The 24,874-nt window shown below is 42.3% G+C and overlaps 2 protein-coding genes across 3 annotated transcripts; one reads left to right on the forward strand and one right to left on the reverse strand.

Moving 5' to 3' along the window:
• The first annotated feature begins 833 nt into the window (after positions 1-833).
• LOC133821177 (clavaminate synthase-like protein At3g21360) lies at positions 834-4,822 on the forward strand. Of its 2 annotated transcripts, XM_062253641.1 has the most exons (5): positions 834-1,074; positions 1,152-1,253; positions 3,507-3,857; positions 3,956-4,209; positions 4,305-4,822. In XM_062253641.1, exons 1-5 carry the CDS (start codon positions 1,072-1,074, stop codon positions 4,648-4,650), a joined length of 1,056 nt encoding a protein of 351 aa, XP_062109625.1. In that variant the 5' UTR covers positions 834-1,071; the 3' UTR covers positions 4,651-4,822. The 2 variants fall into 2 exon arrangements, with proteins under 2 accessions (XP_062109625.1, XP_062109624.1); XM_062253640.1 differs by having other exon boundaries at positions 834-1,253.
• A 14,394-nt stretch (positions 4,823-19,216) lies between these two features.
• LOC133822792 (protein decapping 5) lies at positions 19,217-23,563 on the reverse strand. Its single transcript, XM_062255237.1, has 8 exons — positions 23,279-23,563; positions 22,267-22,367; positions 21,749-21,829; positions 20,693-21,637; positions 20,278-20,346; positions 19,976-20,170; positions 19,755-19,865; positions 19,217-19,660 (listed from the first exon to the last, which is right to left on the reverse strand). Exons 1-8 carry the CDS (start codon positions 23,424-23,426, stop codon positions 19,511-19,513), a joined length of 1,800 nt encoding a protein of 599 aa, XP_062111221.1. The 5' UTR covers positions 23,427-23,563; the 3' UTR covers positions 19,217-19,510.
• Between the last annotated feature and the right edge of the window lie 1,311 nt (positions 23,564-24,874).

The following is a 24,874-nucleotide window of genomic DNA, read 5'->3' on the forward strand; positions in this document are numbered from 1 at the left end:
CTAGTCAAGCATCATCAACCTTCTATTTTGTTTATTATAGAAACTAAGTTATGTATAAGGTCTGTAAATAGGTTTAAAACTATGTTGCATTTTGACTACAGTTTTGAAGTCCCTAGAAGGAACTTAGAAGGAGGGTTAATGCTTTTGTGGAAAGAAAATGTTGATGTGTCTACGTTGACTTTTACTTTGAACCACATAGACTGTTTTGTAACTATGGATGATAATAGTACTTTTCATTTCTTTGGTTTCTATGGCTCTCCTATTTTATCTAATCGTCACCATACTTGGGCCTTGCTTTCACGATTACATGATACTTCTCCTTTAATGCCTTGGCTAATTATGGGTGATTACAATGCCTTCATTTGATCTTCTGATAAGTCTAGTAATGTTTCCTCTTTTGCTAGGCATGATTTCAATGAGTTCATTAATAATATTAACATGTTTCCCCTTCCTTTTGTTAGTTGTAAATACACATGGAATAATAATAGAACTTTTTAAAGGATAGATTGGGGAGTTGCTAATGAGAATTGGTATGACTTATTTCCTTTTGCCACCTTGTTTCATCTTGATTATTATGGTTCCAATCATAGGGCTATCAAGATCACCTTAAATGATAATTCTATATATTCCTCTAGATCTAGGAAAAAAACGTTTATGTTTCAAAATAATTGGCTAATAGAACCTTCTTTCTTGACACTATTAATAGATCTTGGGCCATTGAAAGGCCAACTCCTAATCAGAATGATTTATAATTGTTTCTCACTAAGCAAAGCAATTGTTCTGAGTTCCTTAAAACTTGGAGTAACAAACATTTTAAATTATTTAAATCTAAAATCTCCCAAGTTCAAAACTCCATTACTAAGTTGAATGAAGAAACCTCTCTGCAAAAGGAGGATATAACTCAGATTAAATCCTCGAATTCCCAACTAGATTCCCTTCTTTATGAGGAACTCTATTGGAAGCAACGATCTAGGGTGAACTGGTTGCAAGCTGGAGACAAAAACACTAAATTCTTCTATAGGACTGCTTCCAGTAGAATTAAATCTAACATAATTCATAAACTGATGCTAGATGGTGGATCTTATGTCTTATCCTTTTCTCAAATTAGCACAACAGTTACTAATTTTTACTCCTCCTTGTTTACCTCGCAGGGTATCTCGCAAGAGGATGTTTCTTATGTCCTCTCAGGAATCACAGCAAGAATTACTCAAGCTCAATCAGACTCTTTGGAAGCCAGGTTTATAGAGGAAGAGGTTCGAATAGCTCTCTTTCAGCTTTCAGGTGATAAGGCTCCAGATATTGATGGTTATAATGCTTACTTTTACTAAAAAACTAGAATGTTCTAGGATTTGATTTAGTTAGGGCTATTCTAGTATTTTTGAATAATGGTGAGGACATTGCTAGTATCAATTCGACACTACTGATTTTAATCCCCAAAAAACCAAATGATGTCCAGCTTAGAGATTTGAGACCTAATAGCCTTTGCTCTACTCCGTACAAAATCATTTCTAGAATGTTAGTAAACATGCTTAAACCCATTTTGCTCTCTTTAATCTCTTACTCCCAAAGTGCTTTTCTATCTGATAGACTTATTTTTGATAATATTTTGATTGCTCAAGGGTTAACCCATGCCATCAATCATAGTAGAACTGGGTCTGTGGGTTGGGTTGCTTTGAAATTAGATATGACCAAAGCATTTGATAAGGTAGAGTGGTCCTTTTCAAAGTCTGTAATGCATAGGTTCAATTTTCCCCATCGTTTCATCTCCTAGATTATGCATTGCCTGTCCTCGATCTCTATCAGCTTTGTCATTAATGATCAAGTATCTGGCTGCATCCATCCAACTAGTGGTATTAGGCAAGGGGATCATCTCTCCCCGTATCTTTTCGTTTTATGTTTCGAGGGTTTGTCTTCTGTTATTAAGCTTAAAGAGTAGAATAATGGTTTGCATGGGATCCGCATCTGTAGAAATGCCCCAGCTATTTCACCCATTTTGTTTGTTGATGACAACCTTCTTTTTACCACATTAGACTTTCAATCCATTTTGGCAATTAATGATGCACTCTAGACTTACCATAGAACCATATGCCAGCTTGTTAACTTTTCTTAGTCCTCAATACTTTTTTTACCCAACACCTCCCAAGTCAACTCTAATTTCCTCTTGCAAACATTAGGATTAGACGATAAACCTTTTGTCACTAAATATCTAGGACTACCCTAATATTTTGGCAGATAAAAAAGAAAGGTCTTTAGTTTTATTTTGGATAAAGTCTCTTTCTCTCTAAGTTCTTGGACAAAGTCATTTCAAAATATTAATTTTTTACATATATTTATAATTTTTAAAATAGATATAAATTAATGCCGATGAAATTGGGTTGGTTACTTTTGATATTAAATGGGTATCCAAGTCATACAAGTACGATTGCGACAAAAAAAAAAAAAAGCCGTCAACATTTTAAGAATTAAATATAATTGGATCAGATAAATTTTGAACACAGCTAATCTACAACTAACTTGCTAGATTCGGGTAATTAATTATATGTAATGAGCTGTAAATAAATGGTTAATTATCTGTAATAATAATTATTACTAATTCAACAGTGTTAACCTTAATATGTATGAAACCAATGAATGGTTTGATGTAACCAACGAAGGACTATAGAAAAATAACAAAAGAAAAGAAAAAAAAAAAAAAAAAGCTTTAGTGTTGTTGTATTCTTGTGTTTTGACATATCTGTTTTGTTGACCGTTTAACCAAATTAATTCTCCTGGGGCGGCAATACTTGAATCCTCACACATTCATCCATTTGTGCCATTTTGTTTTTACTATAAATCTCAACAAAGAAATATTTATCTTCATCATAAAAAAATAAATCAATCTCACAAAATGTCAAATACGATAAAATAGATTATTTGGCTTCTACAATATTTGTTTAGCAAATGAATTCAATTCAAGATCAAATAAAATATTAAAGTTTAAAAAACTAATAAAGAAGTGACAATTTTGTGTTTTTTTTAAATGTGTTATTTTTTATTTATTGTTTGGACATGTGTCAACCGATGGAATATATATGAATAAATATTCATTGGACATGGTGACGGAGTTAATTAAGTTTTATAGCTTTTTAAAACTAAGCTAAGTGAAAGCACCCCATTAACAATAAAAACCAAGAAGACTCTACAATCACAATCACAATCACTAAGCTTTGTAATTGAAGTTAATACAATTATAATTAAGCCTATAAATCGTTATCATTATATTAATATTAATGTGGAAAGTACAATAATTTATACAAAAACATAAGACAAACCATCCAGAGAGTCGTCTAAGAAAATAAAATAAAGAAATCAATAGTTTCATTGTGATTCCCTTCATATTAACTAGTGCCAAGACAAGACCATATCTCTATATAAACACACCATAACTTGAAGCTCAAAGCACCAAAAACCGAACAAATTATTTGTAATAGTTGATTAAGATCGAGAAAATGGAATACTCTTGCAAGGATTTCAAGGTGGGACACTGTAAAGGGCAAAAGGTGGTGGACGGTGAAACAATGCCACTGGTACTGGAACCTGTGGAGCCCAACAAGGGTGACGACGTGGAATCTCTTCTTTCGGCCCTGAAGAAGAACAAGAACTGGTTCGATGACATGATAACCAAGAACAGTGCGGTCCTTCTTCGCGGTTTCAACGTTGAGAACGCCGAGGATTTCAACGAAATCATCGAAGCCTTCGACTGGGATGACATTCGCTACGTCGGGCCAGCTCCCCGGACCCATGTCTACAAGAGAGTATGGACAGCAAATGAGGGACCTCTCACGGAGTTCATATACTATCATCATGAGATGGTTTTGGTAACAAGTCAAATAAGCTTATTCTTGTTTTGTTAATTTGTCACTTATAATAAAGGAAGTCTTATTATTATTAATTGGGTTGAATTTTGGATGAGCAGATAAAAGAATTTCCGAAGAAAGTAATCCTATTCTGCGAGACACCACCCCCAGAAGGAGGAGAAACACCGTTTGTTCCAAGTTTCCGGGTAACCGAACGAATGATGGAGGAGTTCCCAGATGCTGTTGAGGAAATGGAGACAAAAGGCTTAACATATTCCTTCACAGCTCTAAGCAAGAACGACACTTCTTCCATGAGAGGTAGAGGTTGGGAGGACACTTTTGGAACATCAGATCGTGCTGAAGCAGAACGAAGGTACTATTATACGCACACACACATATGCACAGACATATATATATATATATATAAAAATAAATTTTACCACTTCATATAACTCAATATGCATGCAGGGCTAAGGCTCTAGGCATGGACATGGAGTGGCTACCCAATGGTGGTGTGAAGGCAATATTGAGGTCAAAAAACTTGACCAAGGTTTTTGATGGAAGGAAAGGAAGGAAAATGTGGTTCAACACGGTTGTAGGCATGCATGGGAAAGAGCATAGCTCAGCTAAAATGGCAGATGGGACAGAGATTCCAGAAAATGTGGTAAAGAGATGTGAAGAGATTATTGAAGAAGAGAGCATTCAGTTCAAATGGGAGAAGGGTGATGTTCTTTTCTTTGATAATTATGCTTTGCTTCATGGAAGAAGGCCTTCCCTTCCACCTAGAAGGGTTTTGGTTACCACCTGCAAATAGTCAAAACTATTTACTTAATGGAAGCTCATTATCAAGTCATGCTTAATTGGAGGAATCCATAATTGGATTTTATATTTAATAAATATGAATAATTTCCATTTGTTAAGAATTATATCCTAATGCATTTGAGCAACAATTGTATCTTTTCTTCAAGTTAAATAAAGATATTTTGTTTTTGTCCGAAATTCATTTAGTACTAAAATATATGCGTATGCAAAAAATACTATGATTTTCCACATCGTCTTAGTACAAAGAATCATTCTCAAAAACAGACATAATTCGTTATGATCTAGTTTTTATCAATTCACACAGTTTAAGAAAATAACTTTGTAGTGGTTATATCTTGAGAAGTTCATCCGATTACTACAAGGATTAACCCAATCCGGAATATGAACCGGAAAAGAAAAGACCTATTGAACCAATCACAGGAATACCAATTACAGTACCTATCCGCCAAAGAGGAATCCTGCCTGTAGTATCGGCCATTTACCCCACTTCCCTCCACATTTCATCAAGTGGTCATGCCATTAAGTTTGTTAAGTTAATTTGTACTAATATTGTTATTAAATTAGACATTCACATTCAAATCTAAATCACTAAAATAAACAACAAAGCAATTGATCTTCCCAACCTTTTTAAATTGTATCATTTAGGTCCTAAATACTATTGTTGTTTATTTTTTCTTTGAAAATACATAAAATAAATTATGAATCATTCTTAAAATGTTTGGATATTTAATTTATGACTGTACGCCCTGGTTTTCCCACGGGCTGATTAGCAGGTCGAGCCTCGGACTAATCATGGTTAGTCCGTAAATTTCCCCAGGCTGGAGCTCCTGTTTTCGAGGTCGTACTCTATTAGCTCGAGGTATCCTCAAGGACTCGCCAAGGTTGCCCAAGACTGGGGGAAGGAGTCTGAAGGCCGAAGGTCGGGTCAGGGGAGCAGCTCGTGGTATGAGCTTCTCGTGGATCTCTGACCCTTTGTAAAGTCAACACACGCAAGATAAACGTGCCTATATCTGACATCACGTGTCCGATATCTCCCTGACTTCTCGGACACGCAGCAGGAACGTGCGTATTCAGACACCCACGGCTGGGTTGGGCCGTGCGGCCCATTATCTCCTTATCTATCGATTTGACCATACTTATGTGTCAGGTTTAGGAATTAATCATGAATGTCACAGAGTTGATATGACAAATAAGTAGGTCACGGGATGACCTCCTTACCAACTTCCAGGTGCCTTCTCCTATAAATATGGAGACCCTGGGAGTTGATAAGGGTTGGAAAAAATAGTCTCTGGAGAGATATATACTTTGTAACCAAATACCCGGAATATATCAATAATATTGACTAGTGGAGTAGAAGGATTTTAACCTTTGAACCACTTAAAAACGTGCCTTGAGTCACCTAGTTCATCCTTTAAGATTTCATATCTGTGACGGTTCTACTTTCAGCACTAATCACTTTCTCTCCTTCTCTTAATTACCTGTTGGCGAAGAACCGCGTCAACAGTTTGGTGCTTTCATTGAGAGCAAGTTCAATTAGTGCTGCCACAAACATCCAACTATGGTGACCACTCGATCCAGGCATGGCAACGAAACAGAGCAGCAGGAGGGGCAGGAGGCCCACCATATTGCCATCCCTGATGAACAAATTCCTGAAGTCCAGCAGAGGCCAGGAAAGCAGCCAGCGGGCCAAGACGATACGGGTAGCTCAGTGCCCCGGCCACCTAATCTGAACCCGTGTTATTATACGGCGGTGGAGATGGAGAATGCTCAACTGAGGAGCCGGTTAGCAGCAGCCGGTTGGCAAATCCAGGATATTCTGGCCCGACTACCCCCTCTCACAACCAACGTTAACGTTGGAGAGAGGCAAGGTGAGGCTCCTAAGTCTCACCGGGGTAATCGGCCCAGGCATAGCCATTCAGATAGACTTCCTGCAGCCAACTCCACCCCTTCATCGCACCATCAAGAGGCAAACTTCAGGGAAATGCCTGGGACCAGACAACAGCAATACAGCCGTTCGGTCAGGACGTCAACTCCTAGTTCTCAACCTTCCTCGAGAACGCCCAGGAGAGCTCGAGGAAATTCCCGAAGGAGATCCGGGGAGGGCCAACGACGTCAGCCCGTCCCAGAAGACTGTCCTGCACCTCGTCCAGCTCGCCCAGAGTGGGACCAACAAGCTGGCAGGGCCGAAAGGCCCCCACCAAACTTGATCCGTCCAGACGGAACTAGGATCGCCTCCCCAGTCAGGCATCCTCCTTCTCCAATCAGATATCTGTCTCCTCAGCCCGTCCGAGACATCTCGACTTACGGGAGTAGTAGGAGAGACCCACCATCCGCCGGACCTTCCTGGCGTAGCAGGGTGCCGGGAGAAGGATCAGGTCGCCACCGCCAAAGACGCACTCCAAGCCTATCCAGCAGGAGTCAGTGGACCGGCAGCCGCCGGAGTGATCTCTCCGGAGGGGACCTGCGTCAGCGACTGAGTTCAGCACAAAGTCACCAGACCACCCAGGGAGGCGACCTTCGAGATCGCCTCAACTCTCACAGAGAGGATCGAGCTAGAGATGGTAGCCCGACCCGCTCGGCGGGAGTCCGATCCAAAGTACGTAACGGAGGGAATGTCCCAAATAACCTATCTCAAGATAGGAGGGGCAACAACCCACCTAATATGTACAATGGGTCCGGAGCTGTTGAACAGCCCCGAAATAACCCAGGATCTCAGGACCAAACCCTCGAGCGCCTAACTCAGATGGAGGAACTGATGAGGAAACTCCTATCAGAAAAAGAAAAAGACGAATATGATTCGGGTAACGAAATGGAACTCTTCGCCCCCAATATAGCAGCGACGGCATACCCATCTGGCTTCCGTATGCCTCACTTGTCAAAGTTCAATGGGGACGGAGACCCGTCGGACCATTTAGGGATGTTCAACACCCTAATGATGGCCCATAACATTGGCCCGGAGCTGCATTGCTTGATCTTCCCCTCCACACTGACCGGACCTGCCAGGCAGTGGTTCAAGCAGAGTAAAAGGCAGTCAATCAGCTCCTGGAAGACTTTCTCAGCTGACTTCAAAAGGGTGTTTCGCGCCTCCCAGGCCGCCCGAGTCCAAGCCGATTCCCTAGCTAACGTGAGACAGCAGCCCGGTGAGACGCTGAAAGCCTACTTGAGCAGATTCGCGAATGTCGCTGCTCGAGCCAGAGACACAGATGATAGCTCCAAGCTCATGGCCATGAGAACCGGAATCCTGGTCAGGGGAGACCTGTGGAAAGATATCCAAAGGAAAGGAGTCAGCTCGGTTAACGAATTCCTTAACAGAGCCCAAGAGTGGATAAACTTAGAAGAAGCTGAAGCTTCAGCCGCGGGGACCAGCCAGGTTCCCGAGAAGCCCGCTGGAGCGGGGACAGAGATCGTGGTGGCGATCCCCGAGGTCGTGCAGAACAACCAGCCCGGTGGTGGCAAAAGAAAGGGAAATGGTGAAAACAGCCAGCACGGTCAAAAGAAGAATAAGTCTGTGGATAAATTCAAGCCCGTGTTCACAACATATACCGAGCTCACCCAGTCCAGGGAAAGTATCTTCCTGGCCAACGCTGCTCGGGTCCCTTGGAAGAGGCCGGAGCCATTGAAACACCACAAGGGAAAGAGAGATACTTCAAAATTCTGCCGTTTCCATAACGACGTCGGCCACAATACCGACGATTGCAGGCATCTAAAGGATGAAATCGAGACTCTCATCCGAGCAGGCCCCTTGGCGCAATATTCACGAAACAGGGTCCCAGCGAGTTGACCCGCTCCAGAAGTCCCAGTCAGTCAGCCCGGGCCTCGGGTAGATCAGGACGTCCCTCCTCCCGTGGTCGAGGGAGAGATATCCACCATCTCTGGAGGACCGCACATGGCTGGCATGAGCAGAGGCGCCCAGAAGAGGTATGTGAATGAATTAAAGGCCCATAACGGAGCGGAGTTCGTCCCGGAGCAGCGTCATTCAAAACAGCAGCGGTTAGAGAAGCAACCGATTACTTTTACGGAGGAAGACGCAGGCCATGTCCAATTCCCCCATAATGATCCCTTGGTCGTAGCAGTCCAGCTCGCCAACCGGAGAGTGAGGAGAGTGTTGGTGGACAACGGAAGCTCGGTGAACCTCCTATTCCGATCCACATTAGAAAAGATGGGTCTAACCGTCGCCGAGCTAAAGGAGACCTCCATGATGCTATATGGTTTTTCGGGAAAAGAATCGGCAGCGATAGGGATGATCGAGCTGGTGATCACCCTAGGAGAAGAGTCTCGGACAGTCTCCAAGCTACTTGAGTTCGTGGTCATTGACTGCTCCGCTGCCTACAACGCCATTTTGGGCCAACCTACACTCATAGCTTTCGAGGCCATCACTTCCATTCGACACCTCACCATGAAGTTCCCTACTTCAACAGGAATCTGCACCATCAAGGGCGATCAGCTCGCTGCCAGGGAATGCTACAGCATTTCCATGAAGGGAAAGTCTAAACCCGAGCAGCTGGCAATGGCCATTCAGAGCGAGGAGGAATCTCAGGGACCCTTGGCGGCTCCTGAGATTGAAAAACCTCAGAATCCCGAAGAGGAAAAGATCGCCTTGAGTGAGGACATTGACCCCCGAGTAGGCGAGGACAGATCCGAGCTCCAAGCTATTGAGGAGCTCGAGGAGGTGAACATTGATAAACAAAATCCGTCACGGACGGTTAAGCTTGGGAAGAACCTCTGCGACAAGAGAAAGACGGAGCTGATTACGTTTCTGAAGAATAGCTTGGACGTATTCGCATGGTCTCACGAGGACATGGTGGGGATCAGCCCGAGTGTCATCATGCACACGCTCCATCTGGATAAAAGCGTTCCTGCCAAGTCTCAAAAGCAAAGGCGTTTAGGAACAACCCGAGCTGAAGCCCTAGAAGAAGAAGTGGTCCGGCTCAAAAAGTGCGGCTTTATCCGCGAAGCCAAATTTCCAATTTGGGTCGCCAACCCCGTGCTAGTTCCAAAGCCCAACGGGAAATGGCGGACCTGCATTGACTTCTCCGACCTGAATAAAGCCTGCCCCAAGGATTGCTTTCCATTGCCAAGGATCGATCAGGTGGATGCTACGGCGGGGCACGAGCTCATGTCCTTCATGGACGCATACTCAGGCTACAATCAGATCGCGATGAATCTGGCAGACCAGGAACATACCAGCTTCATGACCCCAACGAATGTCTATTGCTATAAGGTCATGCCGTTTGGCCTGAAGAATGTCGGAGCTACCTACCAGAGGCTAGTAAACAGAATGTTCGCGGACCAGATCGGAAAGAACATGGAGGTGTATGTTGATGACATGCTCGTCAAGTCAAAGACTTCCGACAACCATGTTTCCGACCTGGAAGAATGTTTTAAAATACTACGGGAATACGGCATGAGGCTCAATCCTCAGAAATGCACGTTCGGTGTCGCATCGGGGAAATTCCTGGGGTTCATAGTCAATACCCGAGGAATCGAGGCGAACCCCGACAAAATTAGGTCACTGCTCGAGCTTCCTTCCCCCAGGTCGCGGAAAGATGTCCAAGGCCTCACAGGAAGAGTGGCAGCACTCAACCGGTTCATTTCCAAGTCCATCGACAAGTGTTTTCCCTTCTACAACCTGCTCCGGGGAAACAAGAAGTTTGAGTGGACAGTAGAGTGCGAAAGCGCATTCCTCGATCTGAAGGCGCATCTGGCTGAACCGCCCGTGCTGTCCAAGCCCAGGGCAGGAGAGCCTCTTTTCCTCTACATGGTTGTCACTGAGGATGCAGCTAGCGTCGTGCTAGTATGAGAAGAGGACCAAGTTCAAAAGCCGGTCTACTACATCAGCAAGAGACTCCTCGGAGCAGAGTCACGGTACCCACTGATGGAAAAATTGGCGTTTTGCCTAATCACAGCCTCGCGAAAGCTCAGACCATATTTCCAGTCCCACTCGGTACACGTCATGACCGATCAGCCTCTAAGGCAGGTTTTGCAAAAGCCTGAAGCATCGGGACGTTTGTTAAAGTGGGTGGTCGAACTCAGTCAGTTCGAGATTTTATATACTCCACGAACTGCCATAAAAATTCAGGCGTTGGCTGACTTCGTGGCGGAGTGCACGGGATTCCAGGAGGATCCATCAGAAGGCCTACTTCAAGTCGCCTCGCCGCATTCGTCGTGGAAGATCTTCATTGATGGTTCATCTAACGAGAGCGGCTCCGGGGCCGGAATCATTCTAATATCCCCCGAGGGACATAGATTCCACTCGGCGCTAAGGTTCGGGTTCAAGGCGTCTAACAACGAGGCAGAGTACGAAGCTTTGTTAGCTGGGCTAAGGGTAGCTCAGGAGTTAAAGGCGAGCTCCGTCCAGTGCTTCAGTGACTCCCAGCTCGTGTTAAACCAGGTTCTGGGAGAATATCAGGCGCGGGGACCCAAGATGGCCGCCTATTTGGCGAAGGTAAAAACTGAGCTGTCCGCATTTGAGCGAGGATCGATCGAACAGATACCTCGGGAACAGAACGCCAATGCAGATGCTCTCGCCAAACTCGCCACCTCGGGAGAGACAGAAACCCTGGGGTTGGTGCCAATAGAGTTCTTGAAAAAACCAAGTATAGAAGAAGATCGGGCAGAGGTCGAGATGATTGATGCCAAGCCGACCTGGATGACCCCCATTCTTGAGTATCTCGTCGAGGGCCTGAAGAGCGTAACGATGCACGGCGAGTCTTGTATCAAGCTCCGAGGTACACGCTGGTCGATGGTGTATTGTACCGACGTGGGCATTCCCTACCTCTCCTCCGGTGCGTTCATCCAGGTGAGGCACAGGCCATCCTGCAGGACATTCACGAAGGATTCTGCGGAGACCATGCTGGGGGGCAAAGCCTAGCCTTAAAGGTTCTCAGGCAAGGTTATTACTGGCCGACTCTGTCAAGAGACTCGATCTCGTATGTGAAAAAGTGCGACAAGTGCCAGCGTTTCGCTGCGGTTGCCCGAGCTCCTCCAGTCGAACTGAAAATGATCTCGGCCCCTTGGCCATTCGCCGTTTGGGGGATAGATTTAGTAGGCGCCCTGCCTACCGGAAAGGGCGGGGTCCGTTACGCCGTGGTAGCCATCAACTATTTTACTAAGTGGGCCGAGGCAGAGCCGTTGGCAACAATAACATCGAAGAAGGTACTCGACTTTGTGGTTAAAAGCATCATCTGTCGGTTTGGCCTGCCGAAGAAAATTGTCTCCGACAACGGTACTCAGTTCGACAGCGACCTGTTCACCGAGTTTTGTTAAAGGCACGGAATTGTGAAAAACTTCTCCTCTGTGGCCTATCCTCAAGCAAACGGCCAGGTCGAAGCTGTCAACAAAACTCTAAAGGCGAGCCTCAAGAAGAGGCTAGACGAGGCAAAGGGGGTCTGGCCAGAACAGCTCCCCCAGGTCCTTTGGGCATACCGGACCTCGCATCGGACTCCTACGGGTCACACTCCTTTCTCCCTAACCTTTGGGAGTGAAGCAGTCCTCCCCGTGGAAGTTAAAGTTCTGTCGCATAGAGTCCAGTCCTACGACCAAAATAGGAACCACGAGCTCCTATGCCATTCCCTAGACCTTATCGATGAAAGGCGAGAGGATTCGCAACTCCAGCTCGCCCATTACCAGCAAAAGATCACTCGCTACTTCAACACTAAAGTCAAAAAACGTACCTTTAGCGTTGGCGATTTGGTCGTAAGGAGAGTTTTCCTGGCCGGGAAAGATCCCAAAGATGGAGCCTTGGAACCGAGCTGGGAAGGACCATACCAAGTCATTGAAGTCATCAAGGAAGGAACTTATAAGTTAGCTCGACTTGATGGAGGGGCAGTCCCGCGGACTTGGAACGCCATCCACTTGAAGAAATATTATCAATGACCCACTTGTAAGGCCTGGAAGGCCACTTTTTATGTATTAATAAAAATCAAGTTTTTCTTTTTATTTGCAAGTGTAATCTTAAAGTAATCATGAAAGACCCTTTCCCAGTTACTTGGGGGGCATATGGTACCTGGATATAACCAGGTCTCCTTAACGACTTAGATGTTGATTCTTATCTATGGATCATTGCTCTTCTTAAAGAGCTCGAGATATGGATAAGGGTTAACGCCAACTAAGTCATATCCTGGTTTTAACCGGGTCACAAAACTTAGAAGTTAACTTAAATTTATTGATCGTGGTTCTTCTTAAAGAACTCGAGATATGGATAAAAGTTGACGCGAACTAAGTTTTCAAAATAAGCTCCTGGTTTTAGCCGGGTCGTAAAACTTAGAAGTTAACTTAAATTTATTGATCGTGGTTCTTCTTAAAGAACTCGAGATATGGATAAAAGTTGACACGAACTAAGTTTTCAAAATAAGCTCCTGGTTTTAACCAGGTCATAAACTTAGAAGTTAACTTAAATTTATTGATCGTGGTTCTTCTTAAAGAACTCGAGATATGTATAAAAGTTGACGCGAACTAAGTTTTCAAAATAAGCTCCTGGTTTTAACCGGGTCATAAAACTTAGAAGTTAACTTAAATTTATGGATCGTGGTTCTTCTTAAAAGGGCTCGGGATATAAATAACGGTTAACACGAACTAAGTTTATATATAAAAAAAAAAAAAAGAAGTGTATTGTAGCCAAAAGCATGAAATATATAAGTTAAAATTGCAAGGCAAATTGTCTCGAGGAAAAAATACCCCGTGCTAAGGATTACATAAAATACTTCAAAATAAAGAGAAGAAAAAATGCCCTAAGCCCCGTCAGTTGGCCCCTTGGAGGTCACGGTCTCACCCTGCTCCGTCGTACCAGAGGCTTCCCCAGTCTCCGAGGGCGGCACCTCTTTGTCAAAGCGAGCTTGGAACTTCACCAACAAGCGCGCCCAGAGACTCGACGGCATGAAAGAAAAGTCAGCCTCCGGGTTGTGGGCCCAGCAACGATAGAACAGTTCCTGCATGGACTGTTCCGAGGTGGCCCGTTCGGCTTCAAGGGCGGCCTGGGCCTCGGTCTTCGCTGCCTTGAGGTCTGCTCGCGAGGTGGCAAGGGATGTCTCAAGCTCTTGGACCTTCGAGTGGGTCCTCTCTAACTCGACCTTCGAGGTTGCCAGCGCATCTTTCGCCGCCTGAGCCTCCTGAAGAGCGGCCTGGTGCCCAGCCCTCATCTCCTCGAGCTGAGCTCTGGTCCTGGTGATGCCTCGGTGTACGGCAGCGATGCCCTGCGAGAAATGAAAGATAAATTGGCTAAGTGGAAAAATAAGGCGGTGTGTGAGAATTAAAGCTTTAAAAGAATGGGGCAGCTTACCGTTAGGGTCATGTCCATCGAAGACTCTATTACGTGGACCGGGCTTAGTGTCTCAATAGCCCGGAGCTCCTTCTCTTTGAACTTGTAGAAATGGTTGACGGCGTAGCTCGCCGACTCATACACCGTCCCCCGGAAGGCTTCTGGGATCTTCTCCAAATCCTGGGGGTCGACCGTGATGCGTACGCCGGGGGCCACTGCAGCCGGAGTCCCGACCTCCATTCCCACGTCCTGGGTGGCTGATGGAGATCGCTGGGGCGGCGGGGGCATGTGTCCTGCTCCGGCAGCAAGAAGAATCGCCCCCCCGACCTGGGATGATGGGGTTTTTTCCTTCTCCTTTGTCGGAGATTTGATGGAGCCCCCAGCCGTGCTCTTGGACCCTCGGAGCCTTTTCAATCTTGGCCCTGCTGGGGGATTCCCCCCGAAGTCTATGCCCCGCAGACTATCCTCGGGCTGAGACATCTCTTCTGCAAAAACAAAAAACATGGTTATTACAAGTTAGCAATCAGGGAGAAATAAAAGCAAAAGGTTAAAGGCAAAAAGTATACGAATACTAAGGGAGCCCTACCCCCCGAGCTGGAAGAACCTAAGACGATTATTTCCCTAACAGGCGCAAGTTCTGGGTCCGCTTCTGACTCGGGGCTAGACTCTTCTACATACTGCCTAAGCCCCGGAGCATAGATGCCCCTCTGGAGTGATGGCCACGTGCGTAAGTTGGTCCCATACTCCTCAAAAAGGATCGACCTAAAAGCTAGGGTGTTATCTACTACTACGGTACCCCTAGGCCGGCTCTCTTGGTGATCCAACACGAGCCGGTCAACACAATGGAGCAGGAGTGTGTTCAGGTCCGGGTCCCTTCGGTGACGATGGACGATCTGCCTAGGATTGAACCTAACCATCCGGGGGTCCGCAGTGGCCCTATCTACGTTCTTAAGCAAGAAAGGGTTACCTTGGCCGGAAGGACCCGCGGCTGCTCCGGATTGGATCCTCTCCTCGTCCATCCCCTGGGCGACCTCCAAGGTCCTCTTTCTATTCCTCACGAGCGGAACTTCAGCCGTCTCGTCCTCCTCGTCTTCCTCTGCCGCGACCTCCTCAACGATGATAGGTCTGTTGTCGCGGGCTGGTGGCGGCCCCCGAGGCCTCTTCAGGTTCAGAGTCTGATTTGGGAAAATCAATTTGCAGAACACCATCGTCTCGTCCGTCACGAGCACGCGATAGTCCTTTTCACTGGGTGGCAAGCCCGCCAGTGTTTCATATTGACCCCTGAGGGTCACAGACTTTTCGGTCCTCGCGTAGATGGCTGCAAGATTGGCTGGAATCAGAGTGGAATACGGGAGGAGCTAAAATAAAGTAACACTTAAAAGGCGAGCTAAGATCAGGGTTCACTTACGAGGACGGTTGAAGTAGTGGTGCTCGCAGTTCCGGAACCCAGTTGACATGAAGAACTGGTCCTTGAAGTCATTTGGATGGCTTGGCAGCTCGATGACCGCCGCCGTATTAGGAAAACGGGTTAAATAGTAGAACTCGTCGCCTCGCCCCCGCTGGTCCGGGCTGGCTTTTAGGCAAAAGAAGTATAAAATATCCGCAGGAGTGGGGACCTCCCACTCCTGCTTCTTGAATAAGTACCTCAACCCTGCCAGCAGACGGTAGGAGTTGGGGGGGAGCTGAAATGGGGCCAACCCCACATAGTTCAGGAAATCAGCGAAATACTGATCCAGGGGAAGGAAGGCCCCTGCCTTGAAGTGTTCACCGCTCCAGGCCGCGAACGATTCGTCGAGCGGCGTGCAGCTCCGCTCGCCCTCCGCAGCAGGTCGGGCAATGACGGAGGCTTTCCCCAGTGGAATGTTGTGAGTGAGGAAGAGTTTTTTGATCTTCGCCTGGTCGGTTATCTTTGAGACGATTCTCTCTGCCTCAAAGAATGCGTCGGCGGCCACCTCGACCTGTTTCTCCACGGCCGGCCCAAAGTGGGGGATCGGCGAGCTGGACATCACCGCCTTTCCCTTCTCCTGCCAGGAGGCTGAGCTTCCAACGTTCTTCTGAGGGAGGTTCTTTTTTGGAGCCATTTGGTCGCCTAGTGAACACAAGAAAACATTTTAGAAAAGGTGACCCAAGCAGGAGGAAGAATAATTATTATTTGCACGAGCTGAGGTAAGCCCAGCTCGTGGGAGGTGGAACCACGCACGTATACTCCCAATAGATCCCAGATTACTCGGAATTCGCGTGTCAGGGGGTTCAGAGTAAAATTTTCCTTGGGAGGAAAGTTTCAGTAGGCAAGAATTGCAAAACCGCCCATGAGGCGTGTTCCCTAAGCTACTCGGTTTTGCACTCAAAATTCCCAAAACTCCTACCCAGAAATTGTTCCAGAAAAAGCATCCTAAAACCCATGCTCTAAGGCGATTTCCTACAACAAGTATGTCCTAACCTAAAAAGGGCTGTCACCCTCCATATCCACGCAACCCAGAAAACCCTTGCATGCGGCTACAGTAAAAAAATTTACCTAAGCTACAGTAGCATGTTTTCAAAGTGAACAAGGTTAGGAAACTTACAGTGTATGGCTGGAAGGTTGACGAGAGTGCTGCGTTGGTAGGAGCTTCGTCGGTGAAATAGCTTCCAAAGCTTCGGAGAAACTCGTGCGCCTAAGCTTCTTGAACAATGAAAATGGCAGCAACTGAGTCGAGGGTTTCGTTCTTCTGAAAGTTAGAAAGGGAAGAAGGAAAGAGATTTGGGAAATTTTGAATGAAGGGGTGGCCCGTGCATAGGGTGGCCACCCCCTTTTTATATACGTGAAGGATCACGTGTAGAAGGCTCTTGGATGACCCTAGTGAGGGATCCGAGGCCTTCCACTCGAAATACGAAACGACGGCTGAGCATAGACTAGGCCATTAAATGCGGTTCTCGTAAAACGTACCGTCACCACCCACGACGTTCCACGTATCAGACGCCTGCACAAAAAGTGGAATGTGAAGGGTTGTGGGGAAGTCTAAAAGCCCCTACTGTGGTCTTCTATATATGACGTCATATACCACGAGCAGGAGCTTGGGGGGCAGATGTACGCCCTGGTTTTCCCACGGGCTGATTAGCAGGTCGAGCCTCGGACTAATCATGGTTAGTCCGTAAATTTCCCCAGGCCGGAGCTCCTGTTTTCGAGGTCGTACTCTATTAGCTCGAGGTATCCTCAAGGACTCGCCAAGGTTGCCCAAGACTGGGGGAAAGAGTCTGAAGGCCGAAGGTCGGGTCAAGGGAGCAGCTCGTGGTACGAGCTTCTCGTGGATCTCTGACCCTTTGTAAAGTCAACACACGCAAGATAAACGTGCCTATATCTGACATCACATGTCCGATATCTCCCTGACTTCTCGGACACGCAGCAGGAACGTGCGTATTCAGACACCCACGGCTGGGTTGGGCCGTGCGGCCCATTATCTCCTTATCTATCGATTTGACCATACTTATGTGTCAGGTTTAGGAATTAATCATGAATGTCACAGAGTTGATATGACAAATAAGAAGGTCACGGGATGACCTCCTTACCAACTTCCAGGTGCCTTCTCCTATAAATATGGAGACCCTAGGAGTTGATAAGGGTTGGAAAAAATAGTCTCTGGAGAGATATATACTTTGTAACCAAATACCCAGAATATATCAATAATATTGACTAGTGGAGTAGAAGGATTTTAACCTTTGAACCACTTAAAAACGTGTCTTGAGTCACCTAGTTCATCCTTTAAGATTTCATATCTGTGACGGTTCTACTTTCAGCACTAATCTCTTTCTCTCCTTCTCTTAATTATATGTTGGCGAAGAACCGCGTCAACAATGACAATAACAAACATGACATGAGAAAAAAAAAAATTCATGACATTTTTTAAAATATTTAATATTTTTATAAATTAAAATAATGTTTTGTTAAAAAAATATTCTTACCTACATTGTTGTTTTATAATTTATATTAATAACTATGTTATCTCGATTATCTTGATATTATTAATTTTTATTATGTTTATGCTTTTTTATTTCATATATTCTTTTTAAAACTTAATAATAGTGTATATAAAGTTATTTATGAGCACACACATGTATATATATGATTAGTTATAAGTTGCATTATAGAAAAAATTTGCAAAATAAAAAATAAATATGTACATTATAAAAATATTCTATATAAAAATACTCTATATAAGAATAACCTCTATTTTATTATAAAAAATGGTCCCAATTTGGGCCAGTTATAAATAAGAATAACATCTAAAATGTAATTAGTTATACATTTTTTAAGTCTCGCATTAAGAAAATATACCTCTATATAGTAATAATTATATGTCATTTATTTGTACACAAATGAGAAAATCAATGATTTATTCTATCTTTGAATTACTTAAGTTACTTTTAAATATGTAATAGTTATTAGGGAGTTTTATTGTTATTGTTGTTAAAGTTGATACCTTTGGGTGTTTGAAATTTTTTTTATACCAATACATCTATTCAATTATAACCTCTCAATTAGAATAAAATTAGTTTGGTCCCAAATCTATTCTTATATATAAAGGTTTTACTGTATTGATAATCTCGTGATAGTTTAGTTATTAATATTAAAAGTTTATAAGAAAGAAAATTTTTTTAATGAAAAACTAATTTAATTTATAAAACCATTAAATATTTTTGAAATGTAATGAAAATATTTTTTTTCAATGTCATGTTTGGTATTGTTAAAAATAAGTAGTCCAATTTTTTTAAAGATTGATTCACCATTTTTTATATTTTATTTAAGTATTTTGAAAGAAAAAAGAAATAAAAATATCATTTAGGGACCTAAATGATATGAATTGAAAAAATTGAGATCCTAACTAATACAAAATCAACTTTTTTGCCTAAATATTATAAAGTGTAAAAATTAAAGATTGCAACGAAAAAACACCCTAATTTAAAAAAAACCCTAATTTAAAATATTCATCATTATCAATGAACGAATATATCATAAAAGTATAAATAATCTAGTATTTTCGACTACATTAAAACATGTATAAATATACATATTTAAAAAAAAAAAAAAAGAGCACAGCTCTTTCTGTAGAGTAACTATTACATTTTTGCAACATACGAGGACGTCTTAATGAAAAAAATAATTAAGGTATAATAAATATTACATCTAATTAGTATGACTTCCCAAATAGATTATGCATGGATTTTTATTTTTATTTCCTATGATCGAGCAAGAGAAAGTAAGGATGAATTTCCAAAGAGGTTTTGGAGCTTTAGGGAAGGCTCATTCTGACTAAACACTTGAAAATGCTAAAACTGCTAAAAGCATTTACTTATCTTATATATTTAATCTTCACTAGAACCATACAAGAACAGCTAAAATGAGAAATAAAAATACAAGAAAAGAATATTGAAAAAAAACAGATAATAAAACAAGAACAAGAAAAATATATCCCTCTATTTATTTTTTTGGACAAGCAAAAACATATTATAAAATAAAAATAGAAACACAACATGCGGCCCTAAATGATTTCATTGTTCTGGTGGCAACTGGCCTAGAGGTTTAACCACCTGCCTACAGACTTTCATAATATGGAACAAGCTACTGTGCACGACTGGGCATGGCACGCCCACGGCCTCTTCCATTGTAGCCGTATCCCCTTCCGTAGTAACCGCCACCTCGACCACGGCCACCACGTCCAGGACCACGGCCACCTCGACCACCTCGATACCTTGAAAATTCACCAAAAGTCTACCAACAAAAAAGAAAAGTTTCAACAAAATCTCTAAAATATCAAGACACGTAAAAAAACAAAAATAATAAATAAGAAAAAAAAGCTCATCACCTCAGTGTCAATCTTCATTTGCTCGGAGTATCTGGGCCTTCCGTTATGCGACTCATTATCAAGTGCATTGGAAGAAAGAGAATCAAAGAAGTCATCTTTATTGTATACAGGCTGCACAAATTAGAACAATACAAACAAATTGAGTTCAGACAATTACAAGTTCTTTGTTTCGTTGAGAGGTCAAACTTCCAACATAAAGCGACACAACAAGGCAATCTCACCTTGGATTCAAGCTTAGATAACTCAGCATCATCAATATTTTGAGTATCATCTTCATCACTGATTTCTCCATTCCCTTCTGTGTTTGAAGATTTACTATTCTTGCCAAGATGGCCCCAGACTTCGTCCTTGTTGAACTTCTCATTCATTGCCATGAAATCAAAATCTTCAGTGAATCTTGCCACTGGACGTGAACCCTACATACATAGAAAAAGCTCAATTTTCAGTCCTTCCAAAGCTTTCACTTTGACAACTCCCACAGTTCTCAATCATTACTAAAATGAAAATGCAAACAGAACATTACCCCAGTTACTCGTCCTCTTCCACGTCCCCGATAACCATGTTGTTGATTTTGGAAAGGAGGTCCATTTGGCTGGAGAGCAAGAGAGCACAAATGTCAGGGAGCTCATCATAACAGAATAAATGAAGTAGGTCATATAAAAGGTCATGTTTGATAAGATAAACGACTTCAACTTAAAATGGGCTCCCCGGGAAAAGAGTCGAAGGACTAACAAACTCAAAAGTTAAAAACTATGAATACACAATGCCTTAACAACCTCCCTTGAACACAGCTAAATTAATTTCTTTGAACCTTTATATCTTGTCATCTTCTCCTACCACGAGAAGAACATTTATCATGCTTTCATAATGCTGAAGACCATTATGCTGTCTCACACATTCAAGATTTTTTTTTAAAGAGAAACACAAACACAAACAACCTTATAACCAGCTCGTGCAGGTGTGGGTAATGGCAATATTGGGGGTTGAGCTTCTGGCAGAATTGGCAGTGAGCCTTCTGAGGATGATGCTGGTACTTGAACAACCTCAACATCCTTATGGACAGTTTGTGATGGCTGAGGTGATGAAGCTGTAGCAGGACTAGACTGTAACAGCTGACCAGGAGTAACCAGTAGAGGTGCTGGTGCTTCCGTGCGGACAGAAGTGGATGGTCCAACAATGGAGGAAGTGGACTGAGAAACAGTTTGGTATGTCAAAGTTTGACCAGAAATTGGAGTAGGCTTGTTAGATGTTGGTGGTAGAATAGTACTTAAATCTGAACTTGTAGTCAAAGGAGACAGCGATGGCAAGCCAGCATTAAAGGTGGAAGCAGAGATTGAAGAATTTGGCGTCTTGTTAGACACTGAACTCAATAATGGTTCAGAAGCTAATGAACTTGGAGGTACTGCTGGCAGAATTGATGGCAAAGTTGAAGGTGTAGCAGAAGTTGAGGTTAAACTAGGGGAGCTAGTAGTAGCAGCAGAAAGCAAAGGAGGAGCCTCGGGCAAGCTTGGGGCTCCGTTTGCTAAAGGAAGATTAAAATTAGGGTATGGCATTGGCATTGGCTGCGGCATGGAAGAAGGCATTGATAACCCAGGTGGTGGCCGCAGTAAAGATTGTTGGTGCATATGAGGAAGCCCACCTGCAGGGCCATAATATCCTTGCCAGTACATTGGCATAGCAAGCCCACCACCATTTGCACTTGGTGGGGGAGGGGAAGCTCCCCATGAACCTAAATTCCCTCCAGGTTGATACAAAGGCAACCCACCTTGAAAATTTGACCCGGTGAGTCCCAATTGTGCTGTATGGGAACCAATATCAGGCAAAGGCCCAGTAACAGCTGATGGCAAGCTTGAAGATGAGGTAACTGGGCGAGAATAGTGAGACTGCAAAATAGATTTAAATTATTAAAACAAGTCAACAAAATTATTTCACTTTCCTTTTTGGAAGAAGTATTATCTGTCAATAAGTTAAAAACCATTCCCAATCTTCCGTACCTGAATGATAGCTGGATCATTGTTAATTGGTGGGGAAGGTTGAGCAGGCTGAGCAGGTGGAGAAGATTTGACCTGCAAATCCTGCAAAATAATAATAATAATGTCAGCAGTTCTGCAGAAGAGGGTGAAAAATTCAGCAATCTTCCATAACTACAGATATTTTCTTGTCTGAACATCATCAACTTCCACTAATATGATCATGAAAAAAACAATGGGTATAATAAATTAGGGAATTAATAAATATCACCAAGATACTGCAAAGTGTCAGCAAAAGTTAATCATGTCTTTAAATACACAAAAATGTGTCAAAATGAGAAGAATTAATTACCTCTTGATTGTGTAATTTCTTAATTATATACACAAAAGCATTTATAATAGGTAATTGTTTTTTAGAGTCGTTAGAAGAGGGCAAAGAACCTGGAATTATTTAACTTTAATAATGGAGTTATCCACCAAATACCTCTAAGGTAAGGATAGGTTCAGTCCTAGATTCTTAGATTTGAGCTACAGTGTAATACCTTGATGTCACTTCCACGGAATAGTATATATTCATAGACTTTATCACTTGGTGGAATTTGTGGACCATCCTTTTTCCTTCCTTCTGTTCCAAAGGAACGTACTGCCACATTAACAAAGCAAATTACAAAGTGGGTACAGAAAGAAATATGCAAATACACACCATAAGAAAAAAAAAATATCCCTTTTTATAAACCTTGAAAACTTGCAAGTTGCAACTGGGCTATCAAGCACCAATTTATAATAAGAATGTTTTGTTAAACTGAAGCAATATATTAAGTTCTGAAACCATGCAGAAAAGGGTAGTGTGAATCAGAAATTAAGAAACATTTTGGCATATGCCCAAGGATTGTTCAAAAAGAAACACAGTTACTCAAACTGTCTTCTTCGAGTTTAATCTAGACCTAAATAATACTTGGGGACATATAATCATAATGTCAAATTAACAAATTACATGGCCAAACTATGTGACCCCGTGCAATTCAGCCTAGAATATAGATGTGAATGTTATTCAATTGTATACCAATGAGACACTAGTTGTTGTTGGTAACACAACTACACGCAGTGAGTTAAGTAACACGTGACCGTAATTTAGACAGTTTGAGCCAGAACTTGAACAAGTTTTCCCTACTTTCAAATCTTTCCGCTACCAATTACGAATTGATAAACTCCCACTATGCCACCAAACAAAAATCAATTAAAAAGGAAATACCGTCCAATAAATCTAACATCCCAAAAAATGCATACATCGATGTACCAACTCAAATAACTCAATCCATCGCCAAAAATAATTCCCAAATGAATGTAAAAAAACCGCCAACATCTTTATCACCAGCACATTCAAGATTTTGAACATTTCGTTAGCCCATGGTAACCCTAAAGCATTAAATAAGTAAAACCCGGTAAAATAAATTTCGAATTCGACGAAATTAAAGCAAACTCAAATAGCAGAATCACTCAAATCGTAAGAAAAGCTAAAAACTATAGCAAAGTTTGTAAAAAATAGAGCAAAACCATTTCTGAGTCCAATACTGGACTCTTCAGTGTTGATGTTGTAAAGAACGCCTTCATATCTGATCTCACTCTTGGAAGTCAAACTTATTAAGCTCCCTATGTACGAATCGGCTGCTGAGCTCGATCGCGAAGCACTTTCGGTAGCCATAGCCTTGCGAGCCGAAAACTCAAAGCATGGATATACAATATAGAGAGACAGAATGGAGAAGATACAGGATTTTTAGGGTTTGTGATTATTGGATTTTTTTTTTTTTTTTTTGGAAAAGGGGGAAGATCCTAATATCAGCAGAAAAGAAAATTACGATTCCTTTTTCGGGTAATTTTACACCGTTGAACCAATAGGAGGCCACCACGTTGACCCGATCTTGGACTTGTTGGTATTTTCAGTAGTGAACGCGATCCTCTGTGCATAATGCCTCGTTTGTTCCCCTTCCACCGTATATCAACATGACATGTGTCATCTAATTTTGTTTTTGAAAGATTGTGTTATCTAATTTAAATTTCTACAAGTACTTGTTTGTTTTGAATAGATTTACTTTATTTATATATTTTTTTTAAAAAATACTAACATCTCTCACGGTCACGGAAAAAAAACAAAACAAATCAAACAAGGGAATAATCATTAAAATAATTTTTTAATCCATATAAAATCATAGTAAAATTCTTGTATGGGACAGATGTTTTGCTCCCACTTTTTTGGGTTATTTTTTTAATCTTTGATTAAAAAAAAGGATCAATTTGGTACAGCCCTAACTTATGCAACAATCATTTATAATTGTGTTTCGAGAAAATGAGTAATAATATGTACATTTAAAATATACACTCAAATATTATAAAGTAACATAACTATTAAAAACTAATACAGTGGAGAATAACGAAATATTTATTAATATATTTAATTAAAGAACAGAAATACAAAAAATACAATAGGAAGAGTAAATCAAAGTCGAGGCACATGAAACAATCTTTCCTTAAAGCAGATTTGTCCCTTCTACCTGAACGGTACTAGAGGATTCGTGACCTGTAGGAAATTCTTATTTCAGGATTTTTATTTATTTTCATGCAATTTACATATTATCAAAACAAACATACAAATTCTTAAACACATGCTCCTATGAAATTGATACAAATACAGAGTAAAGTAAAAACTTACATTACACAGCGGAACTGGAATAACTCCATCATTCAATCTCTCTAACCATTGATTTCTTTCTATAGCAGAGTATTATCAAGAGATTGCACAAGATCAGCAACACAATCTTCCTCACCAACCTAGAACTAGTGTGGGCTGGTTCTTAACACATGAGATAGAGAGTAGCCAAGAAATGTTAGACTGTTTAGGTTTTCAATTACCAATTGTTGACGCGGTTCTTCGGCAACAGATAATTAATAGAATAAAGAGTGGGATTAGTGCTAAATAATGAACCGTAATAGATGAATGATCTCAAAGTAAAATGATGACACTAATACTTTTTTAAGTGGTTCAAATGTTAAAATCATTCTAGTCCACCAGCCAATATTATTGTTATCTTTCTGATATTCTTTTACAGGGTATTTCTTTACAAAATAGAATCCAACCCCTTGCAACTCCCAAGG

This window comes from Humulus lupulus, chromosome 3, assembly GCF_963169125.1.
Source record: "Humulus lupulus chromosome 3, drHumLupu1.1, whole genome shotgun sequence".
Lineage (NCBI taxonomy): Eukaryota > Viridiplantae > Streptophyta > Magnoliopsida > Rosales > Cannabaceae > Humulus > Humulus lupulus.